Here is a 22,316-nt window from a genome sequence, read left to right on the forward strand (position 1 = left end):
TTTGGGCACGGAACAAAGGAATGCCTGCCTTTTCCTGGGTGCCAGTGCTGAAACAAAGACATCCATTGTCTTTTGTGTGGGTGTGTCTATAGTGCTGAGACATAATTTATAGTCATGCATGCATTTCATATCCTACTACCGATACCATAGGAAAAGATGTATGGTGGATACAGAAATAAATCTTACATAATTCACTTGGCACATGTACATGGCGTGGAGCAGATGTTCCTGCCAGTCATGGCATGAGGAGGTGATATGAGATCTTAGCCTAACCTCTGCTTCCTGTAAAATTTTATGAGTATTCATGTTACAATAAAATTACAACAAAGACAAATGAAAAACACCATTAATACGATGTAAGTACAAGATGCGGTAGACGTTGGAATCAATGTCCTATAGAGTGCATTATCGTCTCAGGTATATAAATAAGTATAACTAAACCAAACATATCCTTAGAAATGTAATACAATTCTGCACTTCAGTGCCAAGTACATGCCAGCATTTTCTAATCCCAGCTAATAAATGCCAGTCTAAAGAACATCACATTCTGCTTGTCTGAAGTGTTTGCAAAGCAGTTAAAGTACTGCAATTACAGAAAAATAACTGTTGATGTGCCAGAAATATACCGAACACCTACCTTCCCCATAGCTCCCAGCTGTTCCTGATTGGGAGCGACTGTCCCTCTTTTGGAATCAAATTCCTCTGGCCTTTTTAACTCCTCAGTTTTCCCCTATTTTTGATATGCTATACAGATCTCTAAAATGAAATGTACTATTTAAAAAAGCAAAGTTCCACCCAAGAATGAAACTTCCGCTTTTTGGAATCTTCCTCCCCTCCGGTGTCACATTTGGCACCTTTGAGGGGGGCATATACCTGTCTAATACAGGTATTTGCTCTCACTTCCGGACATACAGTAGATTGACGCAGTATCCGTGGCGTTCTACGCCATGTCCGGCCCCTCCTCTGCTGTCTTCTGGGAGACACACATGTCCCAGAAGACAGCAGGGACCAGTGAGATAGCGCAGCGCGACTTGCACATGCGCAGTAGGGAACCAGGAAATGAAGCCACAAGGCTTCACTTCCTGATTAAAATGGTATATTGCAGGGCTAAATCTAGTGATTGAAAAGAGTGGGGCTCCTGCTGTTCAGACAAAAGCTGATAGTGGAGATTCACTAAAGTGCAAAAAAACATAAAAAATGAATCCAATGATCACACTCAATGTGACTAATAAGTGATAAACAATAACACATTTACATAAAACAAAGGTGCATGTGCATATTTATATAGTCCATAAAATGATTCCAGGGGATAAAGTGACTTTCCAAGGTGAGTAGTTGTAAACAAGTTTGCCTGTAGATATTTCACCACCAATAGAAAAAGAGGCTTACTAGACACGTGGAACCCAACTAGGCATACGCCCAATGAGTCAACAGAGCTTTTGGTGTAGCACACCCAAGGGAGAGAAGTGTGTCAGCATACATAGCTTCCAATGTGGACATATGAAGCGGAGGTCCGTCACACTATTGTCGACAATAGGTCTCAACCAAGGATGTAGTGACCAAAACTCAAAGGCAATTCATCCAAATAGTACATTGATAAATGGAGAGAGAATAGGCCACTTAGTGTGATACCATTTAGACCAAAAATATATTTATTGTATAAGTAAAAATGAACACTCACATTTGAGAAGGTGTTAAAAGCATGTAGCTAAAATTAAAATAATCGCAGTGGCTTCAGTAGAGCCCGTCCCGGCGCTTTTCATCCTAGTAGGGCAGATGATGCCTTGTTAGAATGAAATACCTTATTAGGATGAAACATGTCCTTTTTGTCCTGGTGACATGCTATCTCAGGGACTTATTTGTAAGGTAACATAAAGGAGGGTTTAACCAGTTCCCACCGGCTTTATGCATATATGCAGTCTCTCGTGGGTGGGCTTTAACGCAGAGAGGCTGCATATATGCGTCCAGATGTAAACATATTTCGGTGCTGAGAGTGCGCGACCTGCGCACTCCTGCCATAGTTATCAGTACTTTGACTGCCAATCACAGCAATCACATGATAGTAATGCCGGCCTCAGCCTCCCAGCATTTAGAACCTCTTAAAGGGCCAGGAGGCGATGGCAGGAAGGGGTTATATGCTCTCATATTTTTATTGCTGTCTGTATCTTGTCCTGGTGTTGCCGGTGTAAGAAGTAAGGGGAATTCCCCAAATGAGGTTACGTGTATCTACAAAATCAGAGGTTCTCCTCTATATTTGTAAAAAAAAACTGTACTATATTCAAACACATTTACTGTTTATGGTGGAAAGGGAAAAAAGCACTCAAAAAGCTCAGACCCAATCAGTGGGTAGCACAAAAAAATATTCTTAAAACAGAAGGTATTGCCATCTCTCAATGCATCGCATATCTTAAAAATAAGAGTGTTAATCCCTATTTCAGGATAGTGGATGGAGCCAACAAATTATTGCTTTACACCTCACTGGCAAGATGTACACACAAAGACAATATTAAACAATTTATTTCAAACTGCATACAATTATTTTGGGATATTTTGGTGATCATCATGCAGTTTGTGTGCAGTGGGTTAGAGTTGGGTTTAGAGATGACCACAGATGTGTTTTTTTCAATCAGCCAAAAAATTATTGAAAAAAAATAATGGATTCTTCCATCTACACAAACAAGGTGGATAGAGGAGTTCTCTGCTGTCAGAATACACAGATCAACATTGCAGCCTATTGGATGCAGATGCTGATCGAATAAAAAATTTCCAACATTCAACAGAAGTTGATCATTAGGTCGACTTCTGTCAAGCGAGAATGACTATAGATGGGTCAAAATGTGTCCAATCCTTGGTGAACAAAAATTTCGATCCATATACGGCCAGATTAAAGGAGTTGTAAATACAAAATTTATGCTGAAATTACTGTTTACAGGGTATAGAGACATAATAGTTAACTGATTCCTTTTAAAAATGATTAAAAATAGATAAAAAACAATCACATAATGTACCTGTAGTTTCGTTTTTGCATGTTGTTTCCTGCCTCTCTGCTGTACAGAGCCACAGAGCCAATACAGGGCAGTGATGGTTTGGAAAATAAAAAATGATTGGTGCTGAGGGGTTTTAGACACACAGTAATCACACCTCCTTGAAGTTAGTGACCACAGAGAAAGCTCCCAGCACTGTGGTTATCAGGAAACAGACAACCAGGAAGTGTGGAGATTAGAGAAGAATTACAGCAACTTGTGAGCAAAAACGAACAATGAGGACATGAAAACAGCACTGCATGAACGATGCTGGTAGATGGCAGGCAGGCTAATTTTCTATCTCTCCTGATTTTCTTCTGGCTTTCTTTTTTCACTTCCTCTCTTGTCTTTTGTCACTCTTTCTTTTTTTCGTCTGATTCTTCTTAGGTTTTATCTCATTATTTTATCTCTGGGGATAGAATCCTTAAGATTTTTGGTCCTCAGTTTGTTTTATTTTGAAAAGATAAGTTTATGTTTAAGTAATTGAAGGATTCTACCAAACCTTTGAAATAATTAGATTTGATGGGGATTCCGAAAATATGTTTTCGGTTATCGGAGAGTTCCAGTAATAGTTATTGGAGGGAGGGAGGGAAGATTGGAGGTTTTGCTCAACCTCTTGGACACAGAAAGTTCCCGTTAGGGGTGTCGGAGAGGTTGATGCACTCCGGATATCTTATCCTTTAATTATTCTAAGTATTTTAATCTGATACACTCAATTAGTTGTATCCCTTATATAACTTATTGTGTGATAACGCTAGACCTAAGAATTCCTTGATATATGAAAATATTCTGTTTCTCTTTCAAGTTTAAAGTATTACTTTGAAATAGTCTTTTAATTTAGCTTATGTGAACTGCCTTACTTTCACCACATGGTGTAGACTGTAGAGCATATAGGATGGATAGATATAAGTGGCAGTTAATAAGACAGGAATGATTATTATGAATTGAAATGTATTTAAATTATTATATTTCTGCGTGCTATTGACTTATTTCTTGCTAATTTAATACAAATGTATGTATTTATTTTATTGAAAATAAACTTAAATTTGAATGAAAAAAAAGAAAACAGCACTGCATTAAGGTAAAGGAAGCTATTAAGATAAAAAAAAAATCCTTTACAAACCCTTTAAGGAGGACAGGTAAAGTTGTGCAGTTTGGAATTTACAGCTAAACGACCTCTGGGACATTAGCAAGGAAAGAATCAGCAAACAATTTGCATCTAAATAGTGAAACATTGTCTTCCTGATTTAAAGCCTCTTCAGTTGATCTCTACACCTAGCCTTTAATACTAATGTATTTCTTCTCTTCCAAGTCTATCCTCAGGGGAAATAATTTTTTCTCCAAAATCTTCTAATTACATTTTATATTAAATGTCTTAGGAATGGCACATTTTTTATGAAATCGTTACAGAAAAGTCAAATCAATTTTACTGATTGATCATTAAACCAAGAACAATCATTGAAATTAGATTCTAACACAAGAGAAAATAGTATAAAAGAATTCCCATCAACGTCTTAATAAAGTTGTGTACGTTTTGAATGAAAGTTTTGGCATCCAGAATGTTAATGTCAGAAAGTCTTTGTGAGTTTGGAATGCTTAATGATGTCTTGTATGTGAATAAATATGGGAAGTCTAAGAAAGGGAAGGGTAATAAGATGAATATTGCTACATCAAAGTAATGTGCAAAATAATACTACTTAAATGAATATTCGTTCTATGCCGTCTATGCTCATTTTGTTCTTTACAGCATTTAATGCTATATATTAAAGTGATATTACATTTACTACCTCATTTTGGGATTACTTTAAAACTCCCTGAGTGACAATAAAATATGGTTTACTGGAGTTCTCAAAAAATGACGTTCTCGAAAAACGGAATCTTTATACCTTGAGTCAACAAAGTGACGTTACTTCTTCAAAAGGAGCGGATCCCAGTTTAGACAGAGCGGCTGATTGGCTGGCTTTGCCTGCATGCTATCCTTGGTCCACAAGACCAATGCCTTTCATTGCTTACATCCCAGACAATGAAGAGGTGAAAACTTGAGATTATTCCAGGAGAAAAAAAGTATTTCAAAGCTTGGTATAACATGGGAATATTTTTTAATAAATACTGAGTTTAGGCAAGAGATCGGTTTTATTTGTGACTTGTTTATACATTTTGGTGGGCAGGCAGCTCAATCTGAGCACCAAGGACGATGATCCTTGCTGAGAATCTAGAAGCAGCAGTAACACCTCACTGGCCATGAAGTTCCCTATAAAACACCAGCAATGAATCGGCTGCAATGGTTTCTTTATGACTTTTATATTTATATAAAATATTTATACTTTTAAAACAAACATGTTCTCTGCTTTAAATGTTGAACGTGCAACGAGGTCTCCGACACATCCCCTGAACACTGACAAATCCACAGCACTGTTCAGGGTGTGAGAGCAATGATGATTAGAGCAGTGCTCGGTGGAGGGAGTCAGACTGGAGGAGAGCCGGGTGTGTGGGAGCCGAGTTCTGGCATTAGTTTCAATCATTTTTTTATTGATTTACAAAATGTTGTAAAACAATGATTGTGAGCAAAGTAAACATGCATTCAAACATATTGTATATTATGCTGATATAAGATTCATGAAAATATAAGAATAACTGATGCTCAAAGTCTAGAATTATCTCTGCACAACAGGGTCAACTTTTGAACTTAAATAGGGGAATAGGAAAAGGGAGGTGTCAGGGTATATGGGGGTTTTGGTGTAGTAAATGGAAGAAAAAAAAAAAAAAAGGAGAGAAGGGCTTAGCTGATAAATTAATGCCATATATATTATTTTATAAGCAGCCTGGCTTTTTTTTACGTGGTACTAAACCCAGGAGCCTGCATTCACTATATCTGGTCTCCCACAGTACACAGAACATGGACATGAAATTATTTTAGTAAATATAAACAGCTAAATACTTTTCTCATTAGCAGTATATAGCAGTCTTGTCATTTCTATCTGGTAGACCACTGATTAAAGCTTGGAGGAGTTTTAATTCTGCGATTACTGTACTAAGAGGCTGCATGACCCCTGACTTTGTTTGGACAGTGCTGACTGGCCCTGTGCTTAACACATGCACCCGAGAAAAAGAAAACAAAATAGCAATACACACCAAACTGAGCATGTGCAGAGTGCCTCCAAAGCTCTGTTCTATCAGCAAATGGATTGGGGACAGTAAAGGAAAGGAAGGTACAGAGAAGATAGGATCAAACAGCCTTTTTACACAATGCAGAGGATTAACCCCTTAGCTTCCACAGTGAGTATAACAAGCATGCTTTACTGCATATACAGACTGATTTTACTGTTGTGTGCGTAGTAACACTTTAAAAGGGTTTAATTTGACTTTAAAATCCCACTAAAAATATATACAGGTGGTTCTCAAAAAATTAGCATATTGTGATAAAGTTAATTATTTTCTGTAATGTACTGATAAACATTAGACTTTCATATATGTTAGATTCATTACACACAACTGAAGTAGTTCAAGCCTTTTTTATTGTTTTAATATTGATGATTTTGCCATACAGCTCATGAAAACCCCAAATTCCTATCTCAAAAAATTAGCATATTTCATCCGACTAATAAAAGAAAAGTGTTTTTAATAAAAAAAAAGTCAACCTTCAAATAATTATGTTCAGTTATGCACTCAATACTTGGTCGGGAATCCTTTTGCAGAAATGACTGCTTCAATGCGGCGTGGCATGGAGGCAATCAGCCTGTGGCACTGCTGAGGTGTTATGGAGGCCCAGGATGCTTCGGTAGCGGCCTTAAGCTCATCCAGAGTGTTGGGTCTTGCGTCTCTCAACTTTCTCTTCCCAATATCCCACAGATTCTCTACGGGGTTCAGGTCAGGAGAGTTGGCAGGCCAATTGAGCACAGTAATACCATGGTCAGTATACCATTTACCAGTGGTCTTGGCACTGTGAGCAGGTGCCAGGTCGTGCTGAAAAATGAAATCTTCATCTCCATAAAGCTTTTCAGCAGATGGAAGCATGAAGTGCTCCAAAATCTCCTGATAGCTAGCTGCATTCACCCTGCCCTTGATAAAACACAGTGGACCAACACCAGCAGCTGACATGGCACCCCAAACCATCACTGACTGTGGGTACTTGACACTGGACTTCAGGCATTTTGGCATTTCCCTCTCCCCAGTCTTCCTCCAGACTCTGGCACCTTGATTACCGAATGACATGCAAAATTTGCTTTCATCCGAAAAAAGTACTTTGGACCACTGAGCAACAGTCCAGTGTTGCTTCTATGTAGCCCAGGTCAGGCACTTCTGCCACTGTTTCTGGTTCAAAAGTGGCTTGACCTGGGGAATGCGGCACCTGTAGCCCATTTCCTGCACACGCCTGTACACGGTGGCTCTGGATGTTTCTACTCCAGACTCAGTCCACTGCTTCCGCAGGTCCCCCAAGGTCTGAAATCGGTCCTTCTCCACAATCTTCCTCAGGGTCCGGTCACTTCTTCTCGTTGTGCAGCGTTTTCTGCCACACTTTTTCCTTCCCACAGACTTCCCACTGAGGTGCCTTGATACAGCACTCTGGGAACAGCCTATTCGTTCAGAAATTTCTTTCTGTGTCTTACCCTCTTGCTTGAGGGTGTCAATGATGGCCTTCTGGACAGCAGTCAGGTCGACAGTCTTACCCATGATTGCGGTTTGGAGTAATGAACCAGGCTGGGAGTTTTTAAAAGCCTCAGGAATCTTTTGCAGGTGTTTAGAGTTAATTAGTTGATTCAGATGATTAGGTTAAGAGCTCGTTTAGAGAACCTTTTCATGATATGCTAATTTTTTGAGATAGGAATTTTGGGTTTTCATGAGCTTTATGCCAAAATCATCCATATTAAAACAATAAAAAGGCTTGAACTACTTCAGTTGTGTGTAATGAATCTAAAATATAAGTCTAATGTTTATCAGTACATTACAGAAAATAATGAACTTTATCACAATATGCTAATTTTTTGAGAACCACCTGTAGATTAGGTAATTTGAGCTAACTGTGATACAAAACAGGCTAGTTATGCATGTACAAATCTCTTTGGATAAACAAAAGATTTTTGATTACTCTGTATGTTAATGCAATGTTACGTATTATGCACTGTAAAATATGATGGCCCTGCAAAAGCATTTTTATTAGTATTGCAATCAAGTGTAATTATTTCTACAGTTTGCTTGAAAAGAAAAGTTCCTCCTTTAACATTTTAACTTGTTGATCCTGCCTAAAAAAATCTATTGATTTTTAATTTCCTTTACTAGGGTGACAATGCTGTTCAATTTGCAGTTAAATCATTGGAACCTTGTTAGTCTTTGAGCAGGGTAGTCCGAGTAAAGGACGCCAAGTAAAAGTAGAAACACAAACCCAACACCAACTAATGCTGTTTAAACAGTTGCAACAATCATTTTTAAATCTTTTGGAAAAAGATTTACACTGGAAATGATAGATGATCATCAGTTTATATGGTTTATCTCAACCACTAGCTGTCACTTTTGTTAAAAAGCTTGGCATTCTTGAACATGGAGAGAATTGTAAATAAAGATTTGTTAAAAAAAAAAAAAAAGAGAAATTAATATACTGAATACTATCATTACAAGTATTAGCCAAATATTGTTACCAGAATACATTGAGCTCTATACAGTATATAAGATGCTTGCTTAGAATACAGAAGGTGTACAGAACACTTTTTTTCTATGCCTTACTTTAAAAAGTAGTAGTTTTATTCTCACATACTATTCCATAAGGTAATGTACTGATAGATTGGGTCACAAAGGGTCTTTGACCCTCACTGCTCTCTAGCAGGCTTTACTCACCTAGTAAATTACTCCCTTCTCAAGGCATAGTTGTTACACCTGAAAAAGCACCATGCAATCTTATATGAATGACAGACAAGGTGTTATATGCTTGACTGCCTTTTGATCTCATATATGATGCTCATTTTTCATGCCCCTTTGACCTATAGCCTGAAGGATGTCTATAACAGGATCAGTCATTACGGTCAGATAGTCACAGACATGACAAGTCATATACATCTTCTCCTGTGCCCAGGAGGAAAGAAATTTAACAATACATCCCTGTACTATGCTGGCTCCACACTTGTCCCTTCGATTCATCCATGCCCCAACTAACTAGTCAAACAGGTTTGCGTTTTTTTTTTCTTTGTACAATTCACTTAAGGCTGAAACTTAATTAGGTGAAGGTGAAGTACTTTGTTCTTCATCGTCTCAGCTAAGCCAATGGAATGAAAGCATATATTCCAAATATATCATTATTTTTTACAACTTAAAAGCACATAAATATGACATGTATACAACATCATTTTAAAAAGTATAAATTTAAGGAAATGAAAAACTTATTATAACATGTAATGGTATGTTCTGACCACTGCAAGCAGATTTTTTTTAAAGTTATTTTTATATATATGCACATTTGGATGACCTCAATGTACATGTTTGGCTATTAAGAAGGTAAAGGGATAGGAGAAGATCCTCCCTGAATATGGCCTAACTTAGTGATAGAGAGAAGAAGAAGAAATAAAATGTGGCTGGTAGAGTTAAGCCTCGTACACACGACCAAGTTTCTCGGCAAAAACCAGCAAGAAACTTGCTTGGATTTTTTTTTTGCCGAGGAAACCGGTCGTGTGTACATTTTTCGACGAGGAAACTGTCGAGGATTCCGTCGAGCCAAAAAGAGAGCATGTCTTCTTTTTCCTCGACGGGAATGGAGAAACTTGCCTTGCCGAGTTCCTCGACAGCCTAACAAGGAACTCGACGAGGAAAACGATGTGTTTCGCCCATCGAGTTCCTTGGTCGTGTGTACGGGGCCTTAGAGTTGGATCATGGGGTTGGGTGGTTAGAGATCTCTTTAAAATTAATTATTTTTCCCTCAAAAAACAGTCCATATTCTTCTTTTAGGCTGGGTTCACACCTAAGAAGGATCTGTCGCACAGCAGTGGCCCGGTGCATCCTGGTTCACCGTTTCAGGTCCAATTTCAGCCCGAACTTTGGGCTGAATTTGGACCTGAAACGGACCAAAAAAGGCACACGTTTTTCTTGCAAAACGCACTGGACCTGCTGTGGAGATATGTTAACCGGCTTCATAGAGAGCCAGTTACATTCTCCTGCTATGCAAATTGGATGCAGAGGCCACATCCAATTCGCATAGGTGTGAACCCAGCCTTAGCGTTTAAAAATATTTCTTCCATAGCGTAAAGTCTGCTTAAACGAGGGGTCTCCAAACTGCGGCCCTTTGCTTGCTTTTATACGGCCCTTGGGGCACTAATTCTCCCACTGATAAAAGGCACTAATCTGCCATCAGACACCAACAATGGAGCACCATTAAACAGATATCTCTGTTTAAACTTTTAATTTTCTCTCTTTATCAGTTCCAAAAGAAAAGCGGAAAGGAGGGAAGAATCAGAAAAGACATTTACAGATATATGTGCAACTTTTACCTTCCTCTAGCAGACTGCATTTATGAATGGACAGCTACATCAGAGTACTTTATTAATAAACACAAAGCTATCGGTTTGCAGGAAGAAACCTCATTGCATGACGGTATCTACAAAGAGCCATGTCAGCCGAACACTGAATTTCTTTTTGAAGGCTATCTTTAGTGCTACCGAAATGTTGAACAGTTCAATATATTAACCCAATTACATACAGTATTTGACACTAATTAATGTTTAAATGTATAATAACCCGGAGGGATGGGCTCGGTTAAAACATTAAATACATTTATTATGTATTAAGTAAGATACCTATTCCAGTATTCTCGTATTCTCGTGACACTGTGATTTGATTATTTGAAATAAAAATGCTATGGCCTCATGCACACTGGACATTTTTACAGCTGCTTCTAGGGGATTTTTTTGTTCCCTGCCTCTAAACGGCCCTCCATGTTAGCCTATGTGTCCATGCACACTTAAGCCCTGTACACACGATCGGTTCATCCGATGAAAACGGTCTGATGGACCGTTTTCATCGGTTAACCGATGAAGCTGACTGATGGTCAGTTGTGCCTACACACCATCGGTTAAAAAAACTATCGTGTCAGAACGCGGTGACGTAAAACACAACGACGTGCTGAAAAAACGAAGTTCAATGCTTCCAAGCATGCGTCAACTTGATTCTGAGCATGCGTGGATTTTTAACCAAGATTGCTTTTTTTTAACCTATGGATAATTAACCGATGGGGCCCACACACGATCGGTTTGGTCCGATGAAAACGGTCCATCAGACCGTTCTCATCGGTTTGACCGATCGTGTGTACGCGGCAATAGGCTTTTAGCAGCATTTCGTGGCATGAGCTTTTAGTGGCAGAAAACAAAAAAAAAACTCTCTGTCAGTGCTTCCAGGAGCAGCAGAGTTTGGGCAGAAAAAAAAACGCTTGATGCTACTAAAAGCTCCAAGAAGCTGCTATACGCGCCTGAAAGCTATTGCTTGAGCATTAATTAATTTTCATAGCCAGAATTATTTTTTTATTCTGGCCAATGAAATGAATTAACGCCCTAGAGCTCCTAAAAGCATGTAAAAGCTATGGACACTTTTACAAGCGTCAGGCATTTTTTCTGCAAAAACACGGCTGACTTCTAGTTAAAAAAACGTCCTGTGTGCATGAGGCCAAAAAGTTTTAGCGCTTGTGTCGACAAGTTTTGGGTTTGTGTCTGTGGAATTAAAAGTAGCTTCAGAGATCATTCAGGATTTATTGACAGGTGCATTTGACCTGCAGTTGTCCACCTACTGACCTGCATTTGACATGCTTTAGGCTGGGTTCACATTAGTGCGATGCGGGAACCCTGCGAATCCACTGCGGATTACCGCATCGCACCCGACTCGCACGGCAGTTCACACTGCCATATGTGAAGTGCTGAAGAGTGCCAATATATTGTTAATGACACCCCCATTTCAGCTTGCATATCGCGCTGCAAACTGTCAGTTCGGACATGAATCGGATCGCATATTTGTGAACACCCATGCCATTCGATTCTGGTGCGGACCAAAAAAAGGATAATTGCGGAAAAATTCCGCCGATTTAACATGTGATTTGACATGTCAAATCGCATGTCAAAATGCAGCAGTGTGAACTAGAGCTAAAGGTATGAGTTGGATCATTTGCATACTGTAAATCTTAGTAAATGAAGCCTGCATTTATTTTTATTTTTTTAATTTTGTTTGGTGCTGATGTACCTGGTGATCCTGCCAGTTCCCATTCATTCCTGTATTAAACTTACCATGGCAAGCACATAAGCAGATCTGTGCTGGCATGGTCAGTTTGCATCCCTGGATTTGCCAACAGGAGATACAAGATGTCACCCCGTGTAACTCATTCATTTGGGTTACTTGGGTTTCTGCTGGAAGATAACAGATGCTGTGCTTGTATGTCCAGTGGTCAGTTTAGGTGCCACCCTCAGTCCTGCTGTGATGACTGACTGACTGTGGCTCCCAGTAGCAGCCTCACTGTCAAAACTGCAGAGCATACAGATAGGGAACATACTTCCCTGCTTTGTGTGAGGTCACACACCGCCATGTCCAGTCACCCGTCTACTATACCTGCATGCATCCTCTCTATGAGTAGCATGGAGAAATATAACATTTGTAAAAAGGTACTAAAATATGTTTTTCTAAAAAAGAAAATTGGCAATAGGAAAAATCTTCGCTGTGTTAGAATGTGTTGTTGTACTTGTGTGTTCACAAATACTTTAAAGTGGTAGTAAACTATCAGTTTAAACTTACACCTACAGGTAGGCCTAAAACAAGTCTTAGACCTCGTACACACGACCGAGTTTCTCTGCAAAAATCAGCAAGAAACTTGCTGGGATTTTTTTTTGCAAAGGAAACCGGTCGTGTGTACATTTTTCGACGAGGAAACCGTCGAGGATCCCTTTGAGCCAAAAAGAGAGCATGTCTTCTTTTTCCTCGACGGGAATGGAGAAACTTGCCTTGTCGAGTTCCTCGACAGCCTAACAAGGAACTCGACGAGGAAAACGATGTGTTTTGCCCGTCGAGTTCCTCGGTTGTGTGTACGAGGCTTCACTTATAGGTACCATGAATATCTCTTAAACTTGTGCCATTTAGGAGATATTCACATCGCCTCAGACTGTTGACATCACTGCATGTGAAGTTTGCTCTGCATTAATGGTACACTTAAGTCTGGTACACACAATCGGATTTTTCGTGGACAAAGCGTAGGACTTTTGTCCAAAGGTCATTGGCCATGAACTTGTCTTGCATACAAATGGCAAAGAATTGTTGGCACACAAACACGAAACAACGTGGTTTTTCAACTCTTTAACACCACCTTTTGGGCAAGTTCTGCTAATGTTGTGTTATGGTTAGCATTGCTTCTGAGCATGTGTGCTTAAACATACTTTTTTTTTTTTTCCAAAGGACTTCTGTACACACGATCGGTTAATCCAACAACACACATTTGTTGTGGGAAAATTTTAAAGCATGCAATCTGACATTTGTCCGCCAACAATTGTCTGATTGGGGCATATAAACAGTCGGATTTTCTAACAACAGCATGTCATCACACTTTTCCCGTCGGATAATCCGATCGTGTGTACGGGCCTTTAGTATTCAAGGGTCATGCCGCAATCGTGACTCCCGTGTGTATGGGCTGGAGTGATGCCATCATGGCCAAGCCATTCAAAATGCCAAAGAGCACAAACCCAGAAGGACAGGTGAGGACGGAAGTGCCAGGAGTGGTGAGCTCAGCACTGAAAGGCTCCATTTAAAAGGTCTGTCACTCTGTGCTGGTATGCAAAGCAAACCCGCATGTTATGACATAAACCTTCAGGGGGCTCATTTAAAAAAAAATAAAAATTGGTAGAGTTTATTACTGCTTTAAAGCAGATTTTGCATTCCTATAGACTTGAAAGAAGTGAACAAAGGCCTGTCAATGGGCCTCACCCAAAATGCCCTTTTATCAACAGAAGTATATGTTTAGATCCATGCTTTATATACAAAACTATCCATCCCTCCTGTCATGTTATAACAAGTAAGGCTGGGACAAATGAATGCAAATCAAATTCAACAGTTTTATATCTAGAGACTATTCTTGACAATTATTATGTATACCCCAGAGAGGCCGGAAGACGAGGACCTCTTTAATGGTACAGGCTGATACAGGTCTGGTTATCGCAAACAGCGACCAACCTGGAAGCCACAATCAATTGCTGTCTGCAGCAATTGCAAATCTAGTATGCATTAATGTGCCTGGAAACACACAAATCATATAAATGGATATTATTGACCTATATTTGTGCGCTTTCTGTTCCCAAGTTAATGTTCTCTACTATATAAGGTCATCATAGAGATCAGTGGTGGTTTATGGTGCTGTCATTGCAGACCAATGAGGTTACATGGTAATTACACTGGTGGTTTTCCTTTATCAACACTTTACAAAAGAGTCTTTCTCTAATCTTTAACCATCTGAAAATGGAGCATCTGAAAAATGAAAGCTGGCTGCTGACTCAATGATACTTTTTATGCATCATTTGTAACATTTATGTCTAATAACATTTTTACACATTTATGTTTTATACTTTATAAAGGGAAACAATGTGGTGCTCTCACTTTATTCTAAGGTATGAGCAGTCCTTCCCTTTGCATTATCTTCAGTTTGCTAAATGCCTATAAAATTAGTATTAATTAAATCATATATATCCATATATAATCAATGCAGTAATTAAGATTTTTAGGCAGTGGTAATTAGCAAAAAAAAAAAAAATATATCTATCTATCAATCTATCTATCTATCTACACACCATTACTAATTAAAATCTCTCTCTAAATATATGTATATATATATATATATATATATATATATATATATATATATATATATATATATATATATATATATATATATATATATACACACACATACTATTACTAATTAAAAAAATATATATATATATATATACAGTATAGATAGATCTATATCTATAGATAGATGTATATATATATTTTTTACTTTATTTTAAGACTGCAATTAAATATCGTAAACAGTATGGGGCAGATCCACGTACCTCTGCGCCGGGCGCAGCGTATCTAAGCTACACTACGCCGCCATAACTTATTTATTTTATTTTTAATCCTCAAAGAATTTGCGCCGTAAGTTACGGCGGCGTAGTGTATCTCTGGCGGCGTAAGGGCGCGGAATTCAAATGGATGTAATGGGGGCGTGTTTTATGTAAATACGTCGTGACCCGACGTAAACAACGTTTTTTTTTTTTAACTGCGCATGCGCCGTCCATGGGGGTATCCCAGTGCGCATGCTCAAAATTAAACCGGAACCAGCCAATGCTTACGACGGTGATGTCATTCTACGCAAATTCCTATTCGCGAACGACTTACGCAAACGACGTAAAAATTTAAAAATTGTACGCGGGAACAACGGCCATACTTAACATTGAGTACCCCTCAGAATAGCAGCTTTAACTATACGCCGGAAAAAGCCGAACGCAAACGACGTTAAAACAATGCGCCGGCCGGACGTACGTTCGTTGGATCGCCGTAAATAGCTAATTTGCATACTCGACGAGGAATTCGACGGAAACGCCACCTAGCGGCCGCCGAAAACATTGCAGCTTAGATCCGACGGCGTACTAAGACGTACGCCTGTCGGATCTAGCCGAGATGCCGTCATATCTTGTTTTGAGGATACCAAAACAAAGATACGACGCGCAAAATTTGAAATTACGCGGCGTATCAAGAGATACACCGGCGTAATACCTTTGTGGATCTGCCCCTATGAGAGTGAACCTTGTGATCTGAAATTAACAATGTAAGTGTGTATATGTAAGCAAAGCAATATTTCTTTCAGCCATTTACATGGCAGCCAAAGTGACTGAGCTGCTGAGCGTAACTCCAGGTATAGTAATATGATATTACTGAACTTCTCAATGTGTGCCATTTTGGTCGACGAATCGATCCATTCTCACAGTTGATTACAAGTTATAAAATGAAAGAACAAATAATAAAAAAAAAATCGCCCTGGGTTCATCAACGAATATATTGTGCCTGTTTCTACCTAAACCACAAAAAGACAACAGATTGTACTAGAATGTGATTGTACTAGACTGACACGCAAGGCCAAGATCATGGCCAAAGACATATCCATACTAGTGAAGAAACTATTTCTAAGGTTCTAATATGTGACGCTTCTGCTGAGTAAGCAAAATTTGGAAATGAACTATTTTAATACCTTTGGTTTAAATTTCAGCTCCTGTAGCAGAAGGCCACATAGAGTCTGGAGCTCTTGACAGTCAATTATCTTAGAAATAGTCAAGATAATTATTCCCATTCATGACATTCCTATGAAATATACAATTACTTTGTAAAATTACACATGGGAACATATCATTTTATCTAATTAGTGATGTGTTTCTTGTCAAAGGACTCTTTTGATGAGTACAGGTTCCATTTAGAGTGACACGTATTCTCCAAAAATAAACCACAGACATCCACTACTTAATGGCCCTGTAATCAATTTTTTATAGAATTATATCTCACTGAGTTTTTCTTTCTCCTTGTAATGCCCCCCGTGAACCTCTCCTTCATATTTCCCCTTCACAAGCCTGTTTGTTTGGAACTGGCAGTGCATGTTAGTTGCATAGAGCACACTACACATCCGATTTGTCCATAGTCCCTAGTCCATTTCAGGAGTGAGCAAGAGAGGGTGGCTACGTTCCTACACAGAATGAGACCATGGAGAATGAACGCAGCCACCTTCTAACAGGAAGTCAGACCACAGCAGCCAAAAAATGGAGGAAGCTGAGGACAATAGAATAGAATAGAATAGAATAATGGGTACTTTTTTGAGTTAAAGGATAAGTTCACCTTTGTACAAAAAATATTAAATTCATATTTTTGCAGGTATAAAAATGTGCATTTATTATGTTTTGTAGTAGGAGCCTGTAAAGCATTGCACCAGTGATGCCATGCATGTCTCCTGCACGCTGTCAGTGTATCTACGTACATCCTGTACGGGTAAGCTGATACTCGCTAACAGGAAGACTCAATGGACTACCACGGCTCTCCATAGTGCTGTGGTAGTTCATTCAATACTACAAACCGACAGCCGCTAAGGATGTCGGGACTTGTAGTTCATTGATACACAGAGAGCTGTGTGGGTGGAGCCCTGCGCGGACGCACTGCTTTCAAGAACTGGCAACTAGTACAAGGAACTTCTTCCCATGCTGCTGCCACAGGGAGGGGGCAGCGGGCAAGGACCGCAACATTGGGAACATGTTACATGTTCCACCCTAAAATCAAGTGGAACATGTAACGTGTTCCCAAAGGTGAACATATCTTTAAGCCCACATTCACATTGGGCTGATTTGACATGCAACATGCAAAGGCACCGTCCGAATCGTTGCAACGCCGACTTTGCGGTGCCATACCGATTCCCAAAAGCAGTTTCTGCACTACTTTTGGTGACTTTGGGGCCGAATTCAATAGATATCTGTGCATGAACCCGCACAGATGTCTGTCAAATAGCCCCCGAAGACATACGTCACCCTAATGTCCACTATAGAGCTGTCATACGTCACCCTACTGTCCACAATAGAGCTGTCATACATTACCCTACTGTCCACTATAGAGCTGTCATACGTCATCCTGCTGTCATACGTCACCCTACTGTCCATTATAGAGCTGTTATATATTACTCTACTTGTCCACTATATTTCTGTCATATGTCACCTACTGTCCACTATAGAGCTGTCATATGTCACCCTACTGTCCACTATAGAGCTGTTATATGTTACTCTACTTGTCCACTATAGTGCTGTCATACGTCACCTACTGTCCACTATAGAGCTGTCAACATCACCCTACTGTCCACTATAGAGCTGTCATACATCAGCCTACTGTCCACTATAGAGCTGTCATACCTCACCTCACTATCCACTATAGAGCTGTCATAAGTCACTCTACTGTCCACTATAGAGCTGTCATACGTCACCCTACTGTCCACTACAGACCTGTCATACCTCACCTCACTATCCACTATAGAGCTGTCATACGTCACTCTACTGTCCACTATAGAGCTGTCATACGTCACCCTACTGTCCACTACAGACCTGTCATACCTCACCTCACTATCCACTATAGAGCTGTCATACGTCACTCTACTGTCCACTATAGAGCTTTCATATGTCACCCTACTGTCTACTTTAGAGCTTTCATACGTCACCCCTACTGTCCACTACAGAGCTGTCATACCTCACCCCACTGTCCACTATACAGATGCCATACGTCACCCTACTCTCCACTATAGAGCTGTCATACGTCACCCTACTGTCCACTATAGAGATGCCATACGTCACCCTACTGTCCACTATAGAGCTGTCATACCGCACCCTACTGTCCACTATAGAGATGCCATACGTCACCCTACTGTCCACTATAGAGCTGTCATACCTCACCCTACTGTCCACTATAGAGATGCCATACGTCACCCTACTGTCCACTATAGAGCTGTCATACCTCATCCTACTGTCCACTATAGAGCTGTCATACCTCATCCTACTGTCCACTATAGAGCTGTCGTACGCCATCCTACTGTCCACTACAGAGCTGACACAGAATGAAAGAAGCCAGTGAATACCAAAAAACTCCATCACAGACCAAACACGTAATTACGAAAAATCTCAGCTCTAGATCCCCTTGGGACTTAGAAGAACAGTATCAGAAGGTGGAACCAAAGGACGGAAACACATACTTGATTTTGATATCACAAATTTGAATGTCTGATGCTGGAGTTAATATTAAAGAATTTCCTGTTGAAAATGAAACTGGCTGATGAGGATGTTTCAATCTTGTATTGATTTTTTTTTTTCCTGACATAAGTTCCCCTTAACGTAAGCAGCATGGGGGGGATCTCGTCCACACGTGTAGAGGAAATATGACGCGATTACGACCCCAATTCACATGATGCCAAGACTAAACAATGTGCCAACAATCTGATACAAACAATGGATCACTCATCTCAAGTACTGAGACAGAACACATCACCATACTGTCACCAGCCTGCTTAGGGACTTGAGAACACATTGCACAGGGAATTACGCATTAAATGAGCACTGTGGCAGCAGGTAAACCATCATTACTATTACTGAGAAATAGCATGGACAATAAATATATAAGCTTGCTGTTGTGTGCAGCTTTCATCTGCTCCGCGCTCTTGGTGTGATCCCCCTGTCATTCTGTAAAGTGGGTCATTATTCCTACTTACTAGTCATCTACACATGCTAACAAGACAGGAGAGATTTCTGATGGTGTGCATCTATAGATGAAGGGTAATAAAAAAAAATAAAAAAATGAATGACAAGATATCTCCTTGAACTTCACTCCTTAGGTGACCCCTGACAAACATCACATGTATAACAACTACAGTCTTTGGGTTTATCGCAGAATTATTTCACGACATTAATTGTATTTCACGCCCTTTAAAAGACTGATGTCATTTGGACCCTCCATTACAGCAACATGAAGGTGACCATACATTATTTAAGTATTGTATCTAATTAATTACTATTATTATTATTATTATTATTATTATTATTATTATTAATATACAGAGTTCATACCCTTTAAATTACTGATGTCATTTGGAACCCCCATTACAGCAACCTAAAGGTGACCACACACTATTTAATTATTGTATCTAATTAATTACTATTATTATTATTTTTTTTTATTATACAGAGTTCACACCCTTTAAATTACTGTTGTAATTTGGCACCCCCTCCATTACAGCAACCTAAAGGTGACCACACAATCTTTAATTCTTGTATCTAATTAATTAATATTATTATAATAATAATAATAATAATAATAATAATAATATAATAATATTATAATACAGAGTTCATACCCTTTAAATTACTGATGTCATTTGGCCCCCCCCCCCCCCCCTATAACAGCAACCAAAAGGTGACCATACACTCTTCAATTTTTGTATCTGATCAGTTATTATTGTTATTATTATTATTATTATTATTATTATTATTATTATTATTATTATTATTATTATTATTATTCAGAGTTCACACCCTTTAAATTACTGATGTCATTTGGCACCCCCTCTATTACAGAAACTCTTTAATTCTTGTATCTACATAATTAATAATAATAATAATAATAATAATAATAATAATAATAATAATAATATTATTATTATTATTATTATTATTATTATTATTATTATTATTATTATTATAATACAGAGTTCATACCCTTTAAATTACTGATGTCATTTGGACCCCTGACCCCCCCCCCCCATTACAGCAACCTAAAGGTGACAATACACTCTTCAATTTTTGTATCTGATCAATTATTATTATTATAATACAGGATTTATATTATATAACAGTTTGCGCAGCGCTTTACAAAATAAAACCGACAGCACCATTCCAATACAATGCAATACAGAATGAACCAATCCATCAAAACGAATGAATCCGCGAACAATCCAAAAGCCATAACTGATCGATTTAGATCAGGCGATTCGATCGGCCAGGGCAGAAAATGATCGATCGCTTTGCATTGATCGGGGCACCACTGAAACACTTTGTTCTGGAATATAACTGTATTTTGCTCAGTCGGATTATGAACTGACTAAATCGATAATTTATGATCGCAAATTACAATCGCACCTCAATTATCGAAATTAATTTTCTTGTGTCGAATGAGATCAATTATTCATCGATTGGAAAATAAATGGATCATTTATTGACGTGTTGTATGGTCACCATTAGCCGCTGTAGAACTACAAATCCCAGCAGGCCAAGCATCTGGCTGGGTGGTCATGCTATGACTTGTAGTTCCACACATCTATAGCCAGAATCACAAGCAGACAAAATGCAAATGCTGTCAACAAGTATCTGTCTTTACCTGGATGGTAAACCTTATATAACATCCATGTCAGTGACAGCAAAGCAGGACACAAATCATTGCATGCTCCAATCTCTGTCCTATGTGACAAGATCCAAGTTCAGCACCTTGTCAGGGATTACCTGTAGAGCAGTCAGCACTGCCATGATCATCAGATTCTATGTATGGTAACCTCAATGCCCCCAAATTCCCCAAACCACTCAACAGTGCAGCCTGCAATCCCAACAGTGCTGCTGGCTGCCTCCCTCCCTTCTCCCCCCCAAAAAAGTACTGCACCAATGACAGGAGTGTGGTCAGCTTGTCCCCCTCCCGTACTCACCAGACTGATAGAGATCAGAGCAGAAGACCAAGGTGGAAGAAGGGAAGAGCAAGATCCTGAATGAAAGTGTCCACAGATCCATTCCCCTGGAAGGCTGCAGCTGGAGATAGGAGTGAGAGAGAGTGGCAGGATTCCCCTAGATGGAGCAGGTTGTTAATTTCCTCCGATCCTGAGAGGGACTGGCTCAGCTCCGGGGGATGCCTTTTATTTCTTCTGCTCCTTCTTATGGATTGTAGACAGGAGAAGGCAAAGGGGAACCCTACAGACGCTTCCCAGCAACTACACTCACACCAACTCATTGTACGGATCCTATTACCGGACCGATCATGTGACAGGATACATACATACTATACACACAGGGTAGCTACATACATACTACACAGGATACATACTACACAGGATACATACATACTATACACACAGGGTAGCTACATACACACTACACAGGATACATACATACTATACACACAGGGTAGCTACATACATACTACACAGGATACATACATACTATACACACAGGGTAGCTACATACACACTACACAGGATACATACATACTACACACAGGGTAGCTACATACATACTACACAGTATACATACATACTATACACACAGGGTAGCTACATACACACTACACAGGATACATACATACTATACACACAGGGTAGCTACATACATACTACACAGTATACATACATACTATACACACAGGGTAGCTACATACACACTACACAGGATACATACATACTATACACACAGGGTAGCTACATACATACTACACAGTATACATACATACTATACACACAGGGTAGCTACATACACACTACACAGGATACATACATACTACACACAGGGTAGCTACATACACACTACACAGACATGATACATACATACTATACACACAGGATAGCTACATACACACTACACAGGATACATACATACTATACACACAGGGTAGCTACATACACACTACACAGGATACATACATACTATACACACAGGGTAGCTACATACATACTACACAGGATACATACATACTATACACACAGGGTAG

General features: G+C 39.3%; 1 protein-coding gene across 1 annotated transcript in view; it reads right to left on the reverse strand.

Annotated features, from left to right (window-relative positions):
• KREMEN1 (kringle containing transmembrane protein 1) overlaps positions 1-21,521 on the reverse strand; it is a 197,545-nt gene extending 176,024 nt beyond the window's left edge. Inside the window, exon 1 of the mRNA XM_040345493.1 lies at positions 21,265-21,521. Within this exon, the coding sequence (XP_040201427.1) occupies positions 21,265-21,346 (82 nt within the window). The 5' untranslated portion in view covers positions 21,347-21,521. The remainder of the gene's footprint in view (positions 1-21,264) is intronic.
• Between the last annotated feature and the right edge of the window lie 795 nt (positions 21,522-22,316).

The sequence above is a fragment of the Rana temporaria genome, chromosome 1, assembly GCF_905171775.1.
Source record: "Rana temporaria chromosome 1, aRanTem1.1, whole genome shotgun sequence".
NCBI lineage: Eukaryota > Metazoa > Chordata > Amphibia > Anura > Ranidae > Rana > Rana temporaria.